The sequence below is a fragment of the Schistocerca americana genome, chromosome 3 (assembly GCF_021461395.2).
Source record: "Schistocerca americana isolate TAMUIC-IGC-003095 chromosome 3, iqSchAmer2.1, whole genome shotgun sequence".
NCBI classification, from domain to species: domain Eukaryota; kingdom Metazoa; phylum Arthropoda; class Insecta; order Orthoptera; family Acrididae; genus Schistocerca; species Schistocerca americana.
Window position 1 is genome coordinate 663,168,911 of NC_060121.1, and position 19,542 is coordinate 663,188,452.

At 39.7% G+C, this 19,542-nt stretch overlaps 1 protein-coding gene across 1 annotated transcript; it reads right to left on the reverse strand.

The window, feature by feature from the left end:
• Positions 1-11,099: 11,099 nt before the first annotated feature.
• LOC124606787 (trypsin delta-like) lies at positions 11,100-17,726 on the reverse strand. The gene is made up of 2 exons (XM_047138851.1): positions 17,288-17,726; positions 11,100-11,540 (listed from the first exon to the last, which is right to left on the reverse strand). Exons 1-2 carry the CDS (start codon positions 17,690-17,692, stop codon positions 11,178-11,180), a joined length of 768 nt encoding a protein of 255 aa, XP_046994807.1. The 5' UTR covers positions 17,693-17,726; the 3' UTR covers positions 11,100-11,177.
• Positions 17,727-19,542: the final 1,816 nt, after the last annotated feature.

The window sequence follows — 19,542 nt, forward strand, 5'->3', positions numbered from 1 at the left end:
ACCCTTATTTGGGCAATAAGAGACTATGGAGCTGATTCCTGGAATCCGAAGAGACATGAAGTTCCATTTCTTCCCCTTACTTCGATAAATTCTGCAGGTAGTTCTCGACGACTTTATCTTAGTTTTCCTGGTAGAGTCATTTGCTTACGTTGTAGTTCCTTTGCCGACTCGAAGCTTATAAAGAAATTATCTGTTGCGATATGTCTTTCACTCAAGGATAAATATTCTGTCAACTTTAACACTACCTTTTTCCCTGATTTATATCTCTAGGCTGACCTTCGCTCTTCCCTGTGTACACCTGGAGCTATGTGACATAGTAGTTTGTGCTGTCACATGAAGCCTATATCTTTATACCATACTTTCCAGGATTCGAGGGGATGTACTGGCGAAATGGGCACCTACCCATAAAAGTTACCAGTTGTTCATTAACTGTAATATTGTCTTGTGGTTTGTATGCATCATGTGCTTACTCACGGTTCAAATAAATCCCTTGCGAAGCCAGGGCTACGATACTGTCGCCACTGTTGAGCATCATCAACATCACCAACCCGAATACAGCGTGATGTTTCTGTGAAGCGGCTCCTAGCAGTAGAACTATTGAAAATCGATCGGCCATGCTCTTCGTTCCATAAATTCACTATGCCCTCATTGGGACCTTTGTAAACTCACACAAGAATAAGCAGGCCAAGAAAGAATGCAAATTCTTCTCTGTCAACACCTGCCAACTTTTTACCGAAAGTAATGTTACATCCTTTGTTGGTCCACTTCGAAATATACTCGAAAATCCTGGGCTTCATAAATAATTCAAATGCGAGCTGCACAGTATTCCGTTCCTTATAGTATGCTGCGTTGGGCCTGGAGCCATCTTCAATATATTTCATGCAGGCTGTCTGCCATGTAATCTAACAGGATTTTTACCATGTTTCATTCCCATTTCTCGAGTTGAAAGAAATGGGATTTACATATGTACTTAGATATTATTATTATTATTAGGTTATATATACCTTCCTGAAAACATTCTACTTTGAGATGTCAGCAAATCATATTGTACCCACTTAGTTCATTGACCTTTTTACAATATTGGTGAGGCCATGACAGGAAAATATAAATTCCTTCATGTTTTGGATTTTAAGATGTCCTGTTTTAGTGATAGGCAGTTAAATTGGTATTCATCATTGCTTCTAATCTTTTATACAGCTGCACAAAGGGTCTCGAGTGTGAACTCTCAACAAGAAATTATCGATCAGCGAAAACGAGATAGTAGTGCTATCCCATAATGTCCAAACGGTGCACAAAGGCCACCATTTTCTCGATGACAGTTTCTTGTATAATGTAATTAACTAACAAATTTCGACAACAATTTTTAGACGTATTATTGGATATGAGCTATCTACTCAATTGACAAAACTTTTTAACATGCACAGGCAGAGTAATAAGCAATGATATCCATACCTTAGGTGTGTGAGCTAATTTTATATTTTTGGAAAAAAGTATTCATATCAAAGATGCTATATCGACAGATTATGAATTACATTTTTTTAATATTGCTTTTAATATATATTGTTTATTCACTCCATTTCTCCAAAGGAGTACATCTCATAATATCTCTCATTCCAGGCATTAATCCCGACCTGCGGGGTCTGCTGTTAAGGTTAACTGGATCTGGCGTATTAATTTTTAAGGGGTGACCAGATGCCCTTTCTGTCGCCAACCTGTAGCCCCTTCTTCGGGATGGATTGTGTGTACCCCAACTGTGTGCGTCTAGTGTAATCCACGCAATAGTGCAGACGTGCGCCAAATATCTGCACGTCGTGAGACTTGACTTGAAGTGATTGCTATCGTAATATTATATTTCTTGTAGTTGTACATCATGAAGAGTCAAACAAAAGGGTATACAAGAAAGGTGGTCGAAAGTAGTAGTGTAATTAATGTTTTGAAATTATTGGATAAGCTGTTATATTTTACCTGAAGTAAAATCGAGGTCATCACCTTCACTAGCTTGAATATAAATTAAATCATGGCCCAAGTGGTCGTGGCTGGTCAGTGCTATGCTTGGTGGTCGATGAACAATTACGCAGTTAATGTTCATAAAAAACAATTATGTTATAAGCTAATCAGACAAGTTCAAAATTCTAATAACAAAGTAAGAATAGAGCGCTTATGGGTCTGTGTCTTGCTTCACTACTTAAGGCGCTTCCAACTGATTTAAATGACGAGAAATTACTAACATACCAGTAAAAGAAGAGAACTGAGAGGTTGCTCATTTTAGAAAATAAAATATCACGGAACATAATGGTCCAGTTATTAATGGAGAAAAGTTACAGTGAACACACATCCATATCGTGCAACTACCAGTAGGGGAAGAAGGAAAGAATCTACGGGCACTGTCTCCATATTATTGTAATACTTCTCAGCGGCAGCTACAAAGGGATTTATTTGAGAGGAGTCCATAAGCAGGATTATCACTATTATTATTATTATTCGCATGTCCGTTGAGATCTATTCAGTCAGGGACAGGAGTTCACCTTTATGGTTTCATCAACAAATGTATTATGACACATTAATTGCATTCTTAAAGCAGTTGAGACACTATTTTATACAAGCATAATTTTACAGAAAAATTTAGTTGTGACAACTGCAGTGAAAAACCAGATCTGTCTGTGTCTCTACGTATTTTTGTTAAATAATACATAATTTGGGTAGGACCAGTGACAGAGACTCATTTTCGTCAAGGAGGAACTGTTAGCAGCTTGCCTTTTTGATACATAATACATAATTTTGGTAGCACCAGTGACAGAGTCTCATTTTCGTCAAGGAGGAACTGTCAGCAGCGTGCTTAGCACACCACATGATTTTCATACTGTCGTATAAAAATTATGCAGATAATTTAGACTTGGAATACAACAGGCAATTTAATTTGGGTGTTGACGGCCATGTTGCAGGCACCATTTATGATAGATATGGCTACTCTTGTTTCCTTCCTGCAAGAAAGTGTGTTACTACAGTGCAGGAATGTCTGACATTATCAGCAGTAAACGTACACGCTTTTGCTGCGAGATAAATTTAACACCCTAACATAGAGTCATTATAATGTCAGTCTAACACTGAAAGGGAAGCAACCTCATTTAGTACCTATACAAATGAGTATACTACTGTTGAGTATGATATTCCATCGAATAGTCGTGTAGTTTCGATTGTGTGCCAACAGAGTATGATAAGTGGTTTTTGCTGGGAGGTAAAGTTAATACCCTAGTATGTGGTTCCTATAAAATTGTATAAGGCTGAGAGTAATACCGCATTTCGAGTCGATTCTAAATGTGAGAATAACATTTTTTACTTTGGTAACTGTCATTGGCGAAAGCACGTAAGTCTGTAAGATGAATCAGGAGTTGTGCCCCACGTGTGATTTACAAAGTGATATGCACGTGAAATTACGCAGATTGAACCTCACAGGGCGAGAGGTTTACTGAATAAAAAAAATGCTCAGTTAGCGATTTATGTTTTGCAGGCGTTTTCTGTCTGTCTTGTGACATATGGCAGACATCGTAGAGCAACATAGGTGTGGGAGATAATTAATTTGAAGCTCGGTTATGCTTTTCACCATCTATGATATAGAAATCGAACAATAAAGATATGCAGATGCTGCGTGTTGTTTGATAAATTCCATTAATATGGTGAAACAATACTTCAGAGCATTCAGATACTTTTAAGCATACTATAATTACTTTTAAATACTGCAAGTCACACACTTAACGTAATTTTTGGGTGAGTGCTTTGAATATGCTGCAAAAGAAAAAATTAAAAATTCGATAATATCAATCCCTCTCTCTCTCTCTCTCTCTCTCTCTCGCTCTCTCTCTCTCTCTCTCTACATATATATATATATATATATATATATATATATATATATATATATATACTCTCTCTCTCTCTCTATATATATATATATATATATATATATATATATATATATATATATATATATATGTGTGTGTGTGTGTGTGTGTGTGTATGTGTGTGTGTGTGTGTGTGTGATTGTATGTGTTTTTGTGCGCACATGATTGAGGCTCAAATATCTTTGACCTTCACAGAAATAAGAAATATCTGGTGCTATCATTTTAGGACAATGCTGTGATTAGTTGGTGATGGGAATGCATTGGGATGGGAAGGGTAGTCCAGTGGAGAGGGGCATAGGGCATAACCATGTAATGTATTCGGGGTCGTTGCCCAGCCTGTCGAGATTTTCGAAGTGATAATTAAAACTTTTGTCTGTGTGTGCCAAAAATTAAATAAAACCTGTAGCCTGAAATTGTCTATTATCAAATTATGACACTTTTTTCATTGTGTTTAACGTTCAGACATTGAGATAAGTCAAAATAAGCTCTTGTTCTGTTTTAGAATACATGTCTTTAAGAAGAGGGGCTCCTCAGACCGATAAACCTGGAGTCACCTCAAACAAGTAATCTTGGCTAGAATATTGTGCTTAGTTCTCTCTACTCCCCCCTAATACTGCAGAGCTTTTTGCCATTAACCCTTAATCGGACCTCACAGTGGCGTCTTAGGAAACCCAATCTATTTTTATTCTGTATTTCAAAAAGTACAGTGGAACAATTTACGGAAACTTAGTATTCATTTCTTTCTGAACAGTGTCAATACGAAAGCGATGTTAACTCAAACATTTGGATTGCTGAATCGGCGATGTAGAGATGAAATATTGTTTAACGCCTGTCGGGTCTTGATAGTGTGAGCTCTGTGTAGCTTATTTATGCTGATTGACAATATATAATTTTACAAATAATACACCACTAAAACAAATACACAGTTAGTGCATTAGAGATATGTATTAGACTATGTGCTATTTATTTCCTAATTGTGTCAACAAATTCTTTTGTAAATTACACTTTTTCGCTTAAAATCTGGTGTAGTGTGGTAGCCCAGGGTGAAGGCCATATTGCTGATTTGTGCAGATTGGTTAATTTATATTTCAATCACTATGCAATACTGAAATATATATTGTATGTAACTTATCACAGTTTTCTATCAATGTAGCCCTATTAATTTCATTTTTGAGCTACAGTGAGGAAACGACTCAGAACAGATGAAGATATATTTATAATCCAGGATGACATTTTTACTCTGTAGCGGAGTGTGCGCTACTAATATGAAACCTCTTGTTAGATTAAAACTGTGTGCCGGACCGAGACTCGATCTCGGAACTGTTGCCTTTCTCTGGCACAAAGTTTTAATCTGCCTGGAAGTTTTCTATCAGCGCACACTCCGCTGCAGAATGAAAATCTCAAGCTGGAGACGTCCTTCAGACTATGGCTAAGCCATGTCTTTACAATACCGTTGCTCCCAGGAGTGGTAGTTAGGCCAGGTTCGGAGAAGAGCTTCAATGAAGTTTGCAAGGTAGAAAGCCAGGTAGTGGCAGAATTGAAGCTGTGAGAACGGGTCGTAAGTCGTGCTTGGGCAGCTCAGTTGGTAGCGGAATTATCTGCAAATGACAACGGTCCCGAGTTCGACTCTCGGTGTGGTACACAGTTTTAACCTGCCAGGTAGTTTCATATATTTATAACGTTTTGCTGTTACGAATCGTTTGAAGTCCCAAATCCTGATGAAGGTTATGGTTTTGTCGAAATTAGGAACCATCAGGTACGGAAGAAGATGGGGATAACGAAGATGGTAACCATAGTAGTTCTTCCAACTGAAATTTCGTTCTAGGAGAGAATGACTATAAGTGTTCTTCCACTATACTTTCTAATAAGAGAATAACTAATTCCACAAAATTAGTTTCTCACCTCCCAGGACGAAAATGACAAGCAAGCTCTGCTTCTAGTCCAGTTGAAGCATGGCAATTACGAAAGACAGATGATATGCTAGATCGGATTGTCACTTACACAGGCGAAAAAATTATTGACAAATTTTCATCAACTAGGAACTCGCTGATTACCATATTACTACAAGTTCGTAGAAATAAGATTGTCATTGGTCTCTTGTATATATGCAGAGTAAACAAGGTGGCTCAGTGGCTCAGACAAACTCAGAAGAAGTCTTACCTCCTGAATTTTGTAATGCCCTCTTTAGCACACCACAAAGGCGATTTCAGGTTTTATTAGTTCTCTAAGATTTGATGACAAAGCAACTCAATTGAATAGTAAACAAGAAGACCGATTTTTGACAGTTCAGGACAACCGCGCGAAATTTATTGATAAATGCGATTCCCTAAATACACCTTTAGAATACTATGCAATATATAAGCAGCCGATAGATTTCCTTAACAGCTGCCCTTTCAGAGTATAGGTCTTGAAATCTTGGCAAATTTGGAACTAAGATTTTGATAATGCTTATCCACTTTGAATATTTTAGAACCATGACTGTATATAGAATGTAAATAAGTTATACAAAACTGTAACCAGTCACTTTTTGAATTATTATGTTTTATTCCATGAACCGGATTTCGAACGTTTTCAGGTTCCATTTGAAGTTGAACCTGAAAAGATTCGAAAACCGATTCATAGATTAAAACATAGTTATTAAAAAAAGAGACTGATTACAGTTTTGTATAACTTATTTACATTCTAAGATTTTGATGTTGAATTCTTCCAAGACATATGATATTCTAAACGCTTTTCCACTTGCTAGCATGGTAGTTAAACAGAAAAGAGAAGCTTCCCATCTTATTAGGAGACAAAGTTAACAGAACCCATTCATGCACTAATAGAAGCCTGGTAGTTGAGACTTGTTTTTCGTCAGTTCATCTTTATCAGAAAAGGACTGAGAACTTTGCTTTGACAGTGTTGGAGACTGTAACGAAAACTAAGCCTAGACTAAAACAATAATGTTTATGTTATCAAAATGACCAGAAACCACAATTTGCGTTTGATGTCAATAAAACACTACTATCATATGTCCCAAAGACATGTTATACTGTTGGTGTTACCACTCACAACACAGACGACATCAACGAAACGACAGGAAAATCTGTAAAGATAATTTCATACAATGAAACAACCTGTATCACTGACATGTTGAATCAAATGTACAAAACTCCATTCCATGTGGAGTTCAAAGATGGCATTCGAAGAATTTCTGCACCACTTTGGATCAAAGTAGAATAAATGCCCCGGATGTGCTTACCACGGCGGGTACTGAGGTAAAGAGGCAATGAAGAAATTATCTTCATATATTGCCATGGAACTTGGTTGCACCACATAAGAAGGCCACTTTGAGAATACCTACATGACAAGGGAATTTGAAGAAAACTCTGAAATACATATTGCAAATAGAATTGCGCATCAAGACAGACCACAACCTTTAATCAGCGAAGTGAGATGTTCTCTGCGTTCATTTAAAAGAGAAAGAAAACAAAAAAATGTGTAGTCAGAATTGTAGAAGGTCGATCGGTGATGAAGGCAGAGCACTAATTTGTACCGATTGTGCTCACAGATATTACAAATAGTGACAATACTAATTACAATACTTCATTTCATTCTAATGAATAGAAGTTTATACTTTCTTATACATTTGTGCGAAAATATACTATAGTAGCAAGTAACTTTGTAAGCACACTATGCCAAAAATCTTGTACAATTCAAATAATCCAATATATATATATACATATATATATATATATATATATATATATATAAAAATATGTGTGTGTACGAGTAATTACTCATTATTTGAAATTTATAGATGTTTTTTCATAGACTGTTTACAAAGTTAGTTATAATCATAGTATATTTGTGCAAATAAGTATAAAAAGATAAAACTATGTATATTAGAATAATGTTTAAAACTGTTACTAATATCAATCACTTTTCTACTGGCAGTGAGCACGCTTGATATGATTTACTGCTGTATTATTACATTATATTATGCAATACATTGAAGTTGAGTCTTGTGTCCAATATATATAGAAGTAAGAAAACACACATAAAAATTAATATTCAGTATGGTGGTGCAGTGTGACATGTACCAAAATTGTAAAAATCCTATGTTACCCATTGTAGTAACTAAATAAAGTCAAGTAATACATTCTATTGTAGTATACACCTTCAAATTTAAGAAAGTTAATCATTAAAAAATACAACACATTACTTAAAAACAATACTATGCTCACTTCGTAAAAGTCCTATATTAATTATTCTTGCAATAATAAAATAACCATTATGGAAAACTATGTGCCTATTTACAACATCCCATATACATAAGAATGTTCAATTAGCTTACAGCTGTTGATATGTGATAATATTTTACTGGGGGCCAGTGAACCACTGTGTGTTGTGCAGTGTTATTCAAATCAGGTGTGAGGGTTAAGACTGTATAACTTATAGTGAAGTATACAATTGGTGCCTGCAGGTAAGTTACATGGGAAATTAGTCTACACACGAACTGCATTGTGGGAATAGGCGAGCGAAGCATATATTTTTTGGTTGGCGTTAAGCAGTAGGAATTAGTGTTTACAGACTGCAAATTTCGCTCTCTAACAGAGTGGGCACTGATATGAAACTTCGCATCATATTGAAACTTTGTGCTGGACTGTAACACGAACACTTGTCTTTTGCTTTTCGCAGGGAAGAAGTCTATCCATTGAGCTACCCAAGCACGACTCATGACCCGTTCTCACAGCCTTACTCCCACCAGTACCTTATTTCCTTCTGCAAAAGGCAAAGGCCTGAGATTGAGCCTCGGTCCAGCATAAAGGATTTTATACGTGAAAGTTCCATGAATAAGTGCCTTTTTAATTACAGTCACTGAAGGTAATTTAAAACTAGAGTTTCTAAATGTAATGATAATGTGAATGGAGTGTGTGTGCGTGTGTGTGTGTTCAAATTAGCCGAAACGGTTTCTGGACTACGTAGGGACCTTTTCTCTTTGGATTAAGATATAATAACGTCATTCTTTTTCATACAACGAATTTCAGATCCCGCTCTCAACATAGCATGTTCAATTAGTCATACTGGAGAGTGAAAGAAGTTTACTGTGAGCACATAAGCCACATAGGCACATTGGTATGGAAGTTACTGCAGTTACACGTGGACCTTGAAAGTAAGTTGTCCGCAAATGCTGTCTTAAAGTAGTCCAATGGCGAATCAGTAAGATGGCATGCAATGGGTCAAGCAAAAGAAGCGTCGTAAAAGCTTCAAAACCAGTGACCGGTTTATAATCTTAAATGCATTCCCTTCTGTTGCAGACTCCCATTATATATCCATTATCACTCTTCTACATAATAGTTAGACGAAATTGCAGCAGCTAGTTGAACTTTTCCCCTTATTCAATTTAGAGTCTTACTGTTGCCGCGCTATTTTTATAGACGTCGTACATCCTTCGTTTGTCACTTCGTTTCCTCCATATATGCCTCGAAAGTAGTAGCACTGTTCGCAGCTCACTCTAATGCTGCTTAGCTGTTACAATTTTTTAAAGGATTCCAGCATAGTAGGTCGTCTTCTTTCTTCCAACGGTGTTGTCAAAGAGGGCGGAGGAGAGGACAGAGATTCATGGCACTTTCATGCTGAAGGCATTGGTAACCACTACATTAACGACACATAGCAGTATCACAGGACGTGTGCCCTGTAACGGATGATCTCTCCATTGTCAAAGGACTCCCGACTATTCGCCTTTTCAGATCTATGGAAGGGCACAACCAAGGGGAGGTGAAAAGGAGATAAGGATTCAATAAAGTGTAACGTTTTGAGAGTCGGCTCATGGGATGTCGGAAGTTTGAACGTCATAGGGAAGCTACAGTACTTAAAAGGGGAAAATCTAGTGCTCAATCAAGGCAGGAAAGTATAACAGGATACTGATCAGGTAATTCATACATAAAGGTAGAGGGAAATCTATTACTCATGGGGGACTGGAATGCTGGTACAGGGGAAGGATTAGAAGAAAGGAGAAATACGGGCTTGGTAGTAGGAATAAGTAAGGATAAAGACCAATTTAGTTCTGCAATAAGTTGCAGTTAGTAATAGGTATTACTAAGTTCAAGAATCACGAAAATGAGAAGTATACTTCGAGAAGGCAAAGAGGTATGACACGGTTCCAGGTCGATTACATCGTGGTCAGGCAGAGATTCAGGACTCAGAGAACAGATTATAAGGCGAACACAGGAATAGATGCAGAATCAGGTCAGAATTTGGTAATGACGATGGGTAGGATAAAGTTTAGGAGACTAGTCAGGAAGAGTCAGTGCACAAGAATGTGGGATAGGTAAGTCCTAAGGATTGAAGGTAGGTACATTGAAGTTCTCTAACGTTGTAAATACTGTGATAAATGAATAGCTCAGTAGGCAGTTCAACTGAAGAGGAATGGACAACTGTAAAACAGGGAAGTGACAGAATTTGGAAAGAATAACAGAGGTACCAGGAAGGCAGCTGCGAAGAAACATTGGGTAACAGAATAGATATTTCAGTTCATCGATGAAAGAAGAATATTTTCAGGGACATTTCGGATTATAGAAATATAAGTTACATTCGAATGAGAAAAGTGCATAGCGCATGGAAGTTCAGGCGAAACTGCTGCAAGAATAAAGGTGAAGAAATCGAAGAAAATGGACTCTTGCAAGGACTGACGCGGCATAAAGAGAAGTAAACACAAGTTTTTGTGAGAACAACACCAAGGGTGGTAACCTTAAGAGTGTTATAGGAATTCTACTATGAAATGCACGGGAGAGACCGGGTAGGTGGAAAGAGTTTATTGAAGGCTTGTATGAGAGGGAGGACTTGCCTGACGACGTGATAGAAGAAGAAATAGGAGTCGACAGGGATGAAACTGGGTATCAATTATTAGAAACAGAATTTAAATGAGTTTTGGGGGACTTGAGATCAAATAAGGCAGAAGGGGTGGATAACATCCCATGTAAATTTCTGAAATCATTGTGGGAAGCGACAGCTAAACGGCTGTTATTTTTCTGTGTAGAATGTGCGAGACTAGCGATATACCTCCATACTTTCAGAAACATATCATTCATTATATTTTATTGAGTGTATCCTACTTCATTACTTTTGATATGGAATTCATAATACAGGAGAATTAATCAACGTAGTTTTGAGGACATAGTATTTCGGTTAAGAATGACTTGATAAAATTGATACATTATGTAACAGAAGAAACGTTTTATTCTCATGATCTTATGTTACAATTAAGAATAATTTATTCATTTACGGCTGGATGGCTTGTTACACGCCAGTGACTTGTGTTATCCAGGAATGCAAGTTGGCCACATTAGAGTAGACGCCAGGGTAGCCGGCCTCAGCGCATCCTCTTCCCCAGGAGACGATACCGTACTGGGTGGATCCTTCCACCAGTGGTCCACCGCTGTCGCCCTGGCACGAGTCCTTGCCGCCCTCGTCTTCGCCTGCGCAGATCATGCGCTGCGTGATCTCGCCGCCGTAGGCAGAGTTACAGGAGGCACGAGCCACGATGGACGTGGTGACCGCCTGCAGCTGTATGGGGGAGGAGCCTCCGGAGGACAAGGCGCCCCAGCCCGTGATGGTCACCGCTGTGCCTGCAGATGGCTCCGTCGTGCCGAGACTCACTGCCTGTAAAGCACAGTACACACTCGTCACGAAGCGCCCTTGAAAACAGCAGGGGAAAGTGCTTTGGGAACATAACATTCGCTATTCAATGCTTACACAACTAACAAAACATTATGCAGGAACCTTTCTTCAATAAATTTCATTTAGCTATCCCTCCACTGCACGTATGTGTTACTCATTAAACACTAACCGATTTCAGCCTGTAGTGGACCATATGTATGAAAGATAGTCAGCTGAGCATAACACTGAGCCCATCTCTACGACATGACTACTTCATAGTACACATAACTTGCCGAAAGTCACATGTAAAATGTGACGTACAATTTTATTTCGTGTGTAGCTCATTCATTACTTTCCATGATTTGATTTGACGATTTCAGAGAAGGAGAGAAAGTGAAGGTCCTTTATAGGAAATCATCTTGTACAGCCAACACCGTGACTGCCATTAGAACAGTAGAACAGTTGAAACACTGGACTCGGCACATATGAGTATGACGAAGGAAAGGAGAAGGGAATATTAAAGTTTTGGAGTACGTTTGTTACAAGAAACGAATGTGTAAAAAAAGGAGGAGAGAAACATGATGGAAATATTACATGAAATGCTTGTATACAGAAAAAAAATCGTGCTTCATAAGTAAACCCCGGGAAAGCCTCATAAAAGCAACAGAGAAGGACTTTATAACAGTAACAAATAAACGCACTGAGCTGACATACTTCGATATATGAAATTAGGTGGGAATTGGATGAATGAAATGTAATTGAATACCAGAAAAGAAGACAAACGTGAATGAACGTCGTTAAAGAATGTGTGGAGGAGGATTAGGTCTCCTGTAAGGAAATCTAAGCGAGTTGATAGTCAAAGGAGGAATCTTTGGGTGCCGTAAAAGGCAAAATAAATAAAAGTTTAATGCCTGAAGTGAAGAAGAAGATGATGATGATAATGTTGATGAATGATGCAGAGCTCTAATGTCGTCATGATGAGCTGTGCGGTAATTAATATCGACGGACTGTTGCTTTATATTCTTTAGTATGCGTTGTAAGGCGATAATTTTTAGGGGGATATTATTGCTCAGTATTCTAGCAGTTAATGTCAAAATGTAGAGACTTTTTAGTGATGTAGCTAGTCAGCTGTAGTGTGTGAGAGCTGACTACGTTCCCGTTCCTTCACTAACGCAGAATTGATGTCAGTAAAGAATAGAGAACCTGCGTTTAGAGCGTGGTAGTCGTGCAAACTATTCGCTCAGCTACGAGCTTCCCCATTCCCCCTTCCTCCCACAAACGTAATATTTTCCGTTTCATAGTAAAACTATTGATCATAAGTAATAAATTATAATCGGACAACACTCCGAGAATATTGTCAACAATGTTGCTGAAGAAGTAAAATTTTTCTGGAAAATGAAGTCTAGCGCATACGAATTCAGGCACATTAATTTCTGTGTTACCATGTTGTGCATAGCAATGGAAATGTTTTGCCACTGAGAAATGAATGTTAGGGAATTGTTAGAGCGATACGAAGGAATAGAGAAACCAAAGTTCACCAAACGGTCGAGGATGTGCATTATATCAACAATTTCAACAGGGAGAAGCAGCAAGTCGGAGGCGGTCACTTCACTGAGGAACACCTACGCTGTTGAATGGTGCTTCACTATAAAATCTTTTCCGGATGGGCAGCGCAATCTCGGCTCCGAAATCCACTTTAGTCTAGTAATAGGAACACCAACTATACCCTCACGCTCCTGGTGGAGCTACCACACTGGTTGGATTGTCGAATACTGGAAGTAGATTGGTTTATTTGACAAATGACGATTCCAAACCCACTCATTGGATAGGAACATGCAATACTAATCCATTTCAATCACAATGGTGATATGTGTGGTAGCTTCTACGGATTTTGGTACCTTTAAACAAAACACTGGGGATTCTTATTTATCATTTAATTTCAGATTAAGACCCCTTACCGAGAGAGCATGAAATAATTATAGGTAGTGCGACACTGTTTATTATTCACTCTTTCGCTAATCTAACCAAAATGTGATGTTCCACTAGATCTCTGTTGTAACACAACTAGTAAGTGTCCAAATGTGAAGTATATTTGTGTTTTTTCGAGATTTGTGCTAGTGTGTATTTATATCATTGTATTTTGAAATGTAGAAGGCAAGAAGGCAACCATTCTGCGACCAAGTGAGATGGCTCAGCGATTACCACATTCGATTTCCATTTTTGAGTACAGTGTTTCAAATCCCTGTCTGGGCATCTATACTTACATTTTTCCTGATTTCTCTGTAACCTCTTAAGGAAATTGCACAGATGGATTCTCTAATAGAAAACGTCCAGTTTCCACCTCAGTCCTTCTCTTAGTTCGAGCGTGTGTACTCTGTCTGTAATGACCTTGTAGTCGATGAGACGCTAAACACTAATTATCCTCCTTTCCTTTTACCATTCTGTCATTTAATGAGATTTATTTCGCAGTAGATGTGTCCCTCTGAAACACTATGTTTACAGTATCTTCACCCTTTCACGCGTACTGAGGCTCAGCTCTATTCTAGCATTATGGCAAGCCATTGCTGACTGCCAAGCTGATAGTTTGGGAACGCCACTGGTAACATCAGTATTCAGGTACAAAGAAATTGCTTCTGGCGTTGCAGTTTCCGTCCGCTAGATGGGGCTATGCTCTCTTATTTTATCATTGGAAGTGTATTCGGAAAGTAAGGTCTGACCAGACATGAAGTGAAAACCACTCCGAAAATCCGATGGAACTTTGCACAGATGTGTTCGGGAGTGTCTTTACTGTGGCTATCGATCGCTTCACGTCACACTTTTCAGTTTAGAGCGCAAAGTCATCACATGGAAATGCCTAAAACAACAGTGTCTTCCGCCATGTATATGGATCTGGTGAGAGATTTAGCCTGAAGCTATGCAGGCCACATAACATAAATCTCAAGCGTTTCTTCCATCAAGACAATTTTCAGCGGCATTCTGTAGGGGCGATGTAAACGCTCCAGAAGCGTTTTCGATGGGAAGTGTTTGATGACCCACAATACAGCCCTTAATTGGCTCCCACCACGTTCATCTATACTCACACAAACCGCTGGCTACGAAGACAACATTTTGGCACAGACAAAGCAGTGCAGACAGTGCAGAGAATTGGCGGGAAGCACTTGCGGCTATTTGGGACGTGGGTGCTGGGTAGTTAGCACAACGTCACGACAAATGTCTAAGTGGGATCGGCGACTATTTAGACTATTTAGAGAGGTAGCTGGAAGGTGTGGCTAACAGTTGCGAAAAAATAATTTTGGTTTCCACTGTGGTTTTCATTTCGCGAACGATCCGACCTTACTTCCCGAATATCCCTCATATTAATTATCAATTTGCGCTTGAATACATCCTTGTTGCGTGTATGTTAGTACGCTATCTATATATTTGTAAATATTGAGGCTATTTCACGTATATGAGCCATGTGGATCACTGATAAACGTGTAGCTTTAACATTATGTGGTCTCAGTTACACCGCAGTCACTCGAAAATTACGTGAGGATTATTGCGAGTTTTGTGATGTTTTTATCGCTTACACCTTCATATGGAATCTACTTTCTCGAAAATCACAGAGAGATCCGGTGCAGCGGTCAACGTCGTGGACTCGGGTTTGAGAATATGGTCGACTAACTGTCCGTGGCTTGTCTAAACCCCTTACGACAGATGCTGTGGTGGTGTCTTTGATAAAGATGCAGCCGAAATCTTCCACCAATCTGTCTGCTCTGTCATTTGACAACATTCACACAGATAAATATATTAGATTAGGAATCTAGTCGTTTTGGTATTCTACATTAGCTTAATTAGGAGATCAATAACGTTGAGTAGATACCGCACTAGAATGAATGGAACTAGTTACCGCAAAATTATTTACTTTCCGACAGCCGAGAAATGCAGGCGTATAAAGTCAGTACAGGGTATTAAACTGTCCTCTTCACATAGCGTTATGCGGACACACTAAGTTGGTTCATACTGATAAGCCCAATGTAACAGAAGACCTCCACCCAAACTGAAACTGACAGAAAAGAGCTGAAACAACAAGCGAATGAATCTCAACGCATGTAGTGTAAGTGTTTCTCTGTCTGCCAAGCAGTGGTGAGTATAGCACCGATTACACAACTGTGAGGATTTGTACTGGAGTCACGATATGATCTGTGATATTAGTCGACGTGTTGAAGATGTACGTTGAGTCCATCTATACATAGGACATATTATACCGCCCGCAAACTCCTAGAGCTGAGAGTACTTCAGCACAACACAGAATACACGTCAAGGTTACTGTTTGCTCACAAATCTGGAACAGAAAAATGAATCATATATTCGTTCGTATAAAAGCACTTCACCATGCCTCAGACACCGCAGAGAAACAAGAAATAGTCACTCTGCTACCACAGAAACGTCTTAACTGACTCGTAGTTGCGAAATCGACACTTTTCTTGTTCTAACAGTGAGACGTTTCACTGGTGTTCTTGTTATTAAAGCCTATAAGTCCTTCCCTCGCAATTTATCCTCTTTCTACACGCAGAGGAGAGTCCTTTTCCACACTTTCGCGAGTCTCTAGTAAGTCTGGAGGCATATGTGTGTGTGCTCCCTGCAATGAACCCCAGCACCCATTACAAAAGCAGTGCCTTACTCTACACAGGTCATGAAGCTGAGAGTTAATTGCCTTCTTTTCGTATTCCGTATGGAAAGGGATTCTAGAACGTTCTAAAACTCCTCCTACGACTAAGGACTCAGCGAATGGAATTCACTCCTCTGCTTTTTGGTGGGGAGCGTCACTCACTGTAGCCCGTGAGAAATTCTACGAAGGGTCAGTTCACGTCCTCTATTCGTTAACCTCACAGATTCCTTCGTGTTAAAAGGATGCTCTTTCTCTTGTAAGATGCTATCGCTCTTCATCCCTACATTTCAGCACTTGGCTGTTGTCAACGATTTCTTAGCAGTGGAAGTGCATCTCACATTTGCTAAGCAGCTTCGCCACGGCCAGCCTGCCTCCCTTCTCTTTCCTTTACAGCAATTAAACGTTACATTCGGTAGTACACAACACGGTGTGTTTCTTAAGCCACCTTCTCCTGATCGCAGCTTTCACAAGAATGAATAATGGTCTCAGCACCCTGTTCTCAGCGTCCACTTTAAAATAATTCCCAGGCATTCAACACCACAGAAAATGTTTGCAGTGGTGCTACCCATAATCAACCAAAGAAAATTTACCCTTTGTGAATCGTGATCTCACATCGAATAAAAGATGCAATGTGGTATAATATTACATGTATGGAGGCAAAATATTGTAGCCTTACTCATTCTCTCAAAAAGCAGCAAAACTTCGAAAAAACAGCTACAGAACATGTGAAAAATTTTGTTTCAGTTCCTAAGTCATGAAGATGTCTTTTTACCAAACCATAGCTTCCTTTATGACTTCATATAAAAGTCATCATATGATAATTATCGTTCTAATACATGAAAATTTTCTTATGGACAAATATCTATTTGAAGAAGATGAATTTAACGGCACCGTATGCCGTTCCGATTTGTTAAGTGACGGCGATACCTGGGAAACATTCGTTTGTTGCCCATCGAATTCAGTAGGTCGTATCGAATTTAAGGCACCTGGAACTATGTTCGAGAAAAAAAACTAAACAGATGATCCTCAGCATACAGTCGTAAGACAAAAATAAATTTGAAGTATGGAGAAGTACGTATTTTCTGTGCACGAGTTGTACCTGAACGTTGGAATCGAAGGTGAATGATCCGTCAATCTGGATGACGCCGACGTCGTAGTCAGTGGTATCGGAGTCGTAATCCCCGTGGTAATATCCGTCGGCAGCATCGTACACAGTTCCGCCGCTTCCGCGGGTGGAAGTTCCGGCCCTGAGGGACACGAAGTTGACGAAGGAGCCCTCGATACAGTGGGCCGCCGTCAGCGCCCAGGTGGAGCTGATGATGGAGGCGCCGCAGCTGTGGGAGCCCAGCTTCTGCAGCGACAGCTGCCAGGGGTACTGCGAGATGTCTACGGCCTCGCCGCCCACGATGCGGCCATCGAGGCGCGGTCTGGGCAAGTGGGACCTCGTGGAGGGGGCAGCGCTGCAGAGCGCCACCAGCAGGCACAGGACGACGGCTGTCTGCATGGTTCTGGCCGGCGGATGAACACAGTCGCCTGTGCGCGGCTTTTATAACGGTCTTATCGATTGCACAAGTGACTCTCCACGCTAATGACCTCTTGACAATCTGATAGTCACGGTCCCGCAATTAGTTCACCAAGGTCAAAGTAATAAATGAATACATGGTGAAATATGTATCGTCACAAAAGTCTCACTAGTGGCAGTTTATCTTATCCATTTTCTCCCATCCGGACCTTGAACGGCTACGCTGATAGCTCAATCAGGGCACACAGAACAATTTATGTAAGATAGCTTAATATTTTCCCTGAGAGAGGGAGAATTCTGAAACTACTTTTGTTCTTTAAGAAGAATCAGCATTTTCAAAATGAGACGAACAAGGAAGAGATGAAACCGACCACTATACCCACATCAGCTGGACGCATCGGTGTTGGCAGTATAACGTTATCCCGCGTCACACAACTCTGTCCTAAGGCTTCAACTCATCTCGAGGTAAGACGAGCACTCTGATGTTCAGGGGCCGCCGTCGTGGCCGAGCGGTTCTACTCGCTTCAGTCAGGATCCGTCCGAAAGCTCCGGTCGCTGGTTCGAATCCTGCCTCGGGCATGGATGTGTGTGATGTCCTTAGGTTAGTTAGGTTTAAGTAGTTCTAAGTTCTAGCGGACTGATGACCTTAGATTTTAAGTCCCATAGCGCTCAGAGCCATTTGAACCATTTTTATTCTTTTTTTTTTGTATTCAGGAGATGAACTTAATAACTTTTCCCCACCAAACAAGGTAAATCATGGTGAAATCAACAGGGTTTCGTCTTGTCTGAACTCTGATTCACTACGAGACCCGCCTGAGGGATGAGTACAATGAGAAAAAAACAAACAGAAGACAGGTGTGTAGCTAGTGTTGGTCCATATAACACAATTAGTTACCTCGAGGGCACAAGTCGAAGCCGGTGGTTTCGCGTGATGTCATCAATTAATGGTAAAGTGCTTCCTCTCCCTCCCATGAAACACCTTATTCGTCTCCAGACAGTGTAAACGAATAGTATTATCTCATGGTAATACTACCCCAGTTGAGGTAGTTACCTTTGGAGGCAAGATCGAGATATTTGCTATGACGCATCATGTGGAAACAACTATTTTGTTTTTAATATGGGGTAATTACGGAGGAAAATGGTTTGGTCCCAGTTATCAAATGAGAATTAAAATCTGTTTCCTCTGGAATAAAGATCTTACATACCAGTAAGTGACAGTACCATTGTCTCAACTTCCACAGCAACCTAATGAAGATGCCGTAACACAGTGAAGAGCAGCAGCCATCTCTCGTCTGTAAGCAACAGTTACAGCAACTTGGGTGTACATTTAAAAAGTCATGGAAAATGAGAACTAAATTATCAAGCCCCAATTCTATTCTCAGGAAATTATAGCTATGTAATACAGGTTGTTTTCGTAACAGAGTACAAAAATCTATCGCCGAGCGGTCTGAGGCGCTACAGTCATGGACTGTGCGGCGGGTCCCGGCGGAGGTTCGAGTCCTGCCTCGGGCATGGGTGTGTGTGTTTGTCCTTAGGATAATTTAGGTTAAGTAGTGTGTAAGCTTAGGGACTGATGACCTTAGCAGTGAAGTCCCATAAGATTACACACACAAACAAAAATTTATCAGGACATAGAGGATGCTCTGCTGAACAATTTGAGGTAGGGGTCCTGGGTTCGGAAACAAGGAAATAATACGAATAAAATCACAATACTGTGTACTTTTTTATTTACATTAGTACTGTTAACTGCAAATACCGTCACTGACACAGTGAACGTACCGTTTGTAAAGTGACTTACAAAATGTGCCGAAATATATGGCTATCAACCTCAA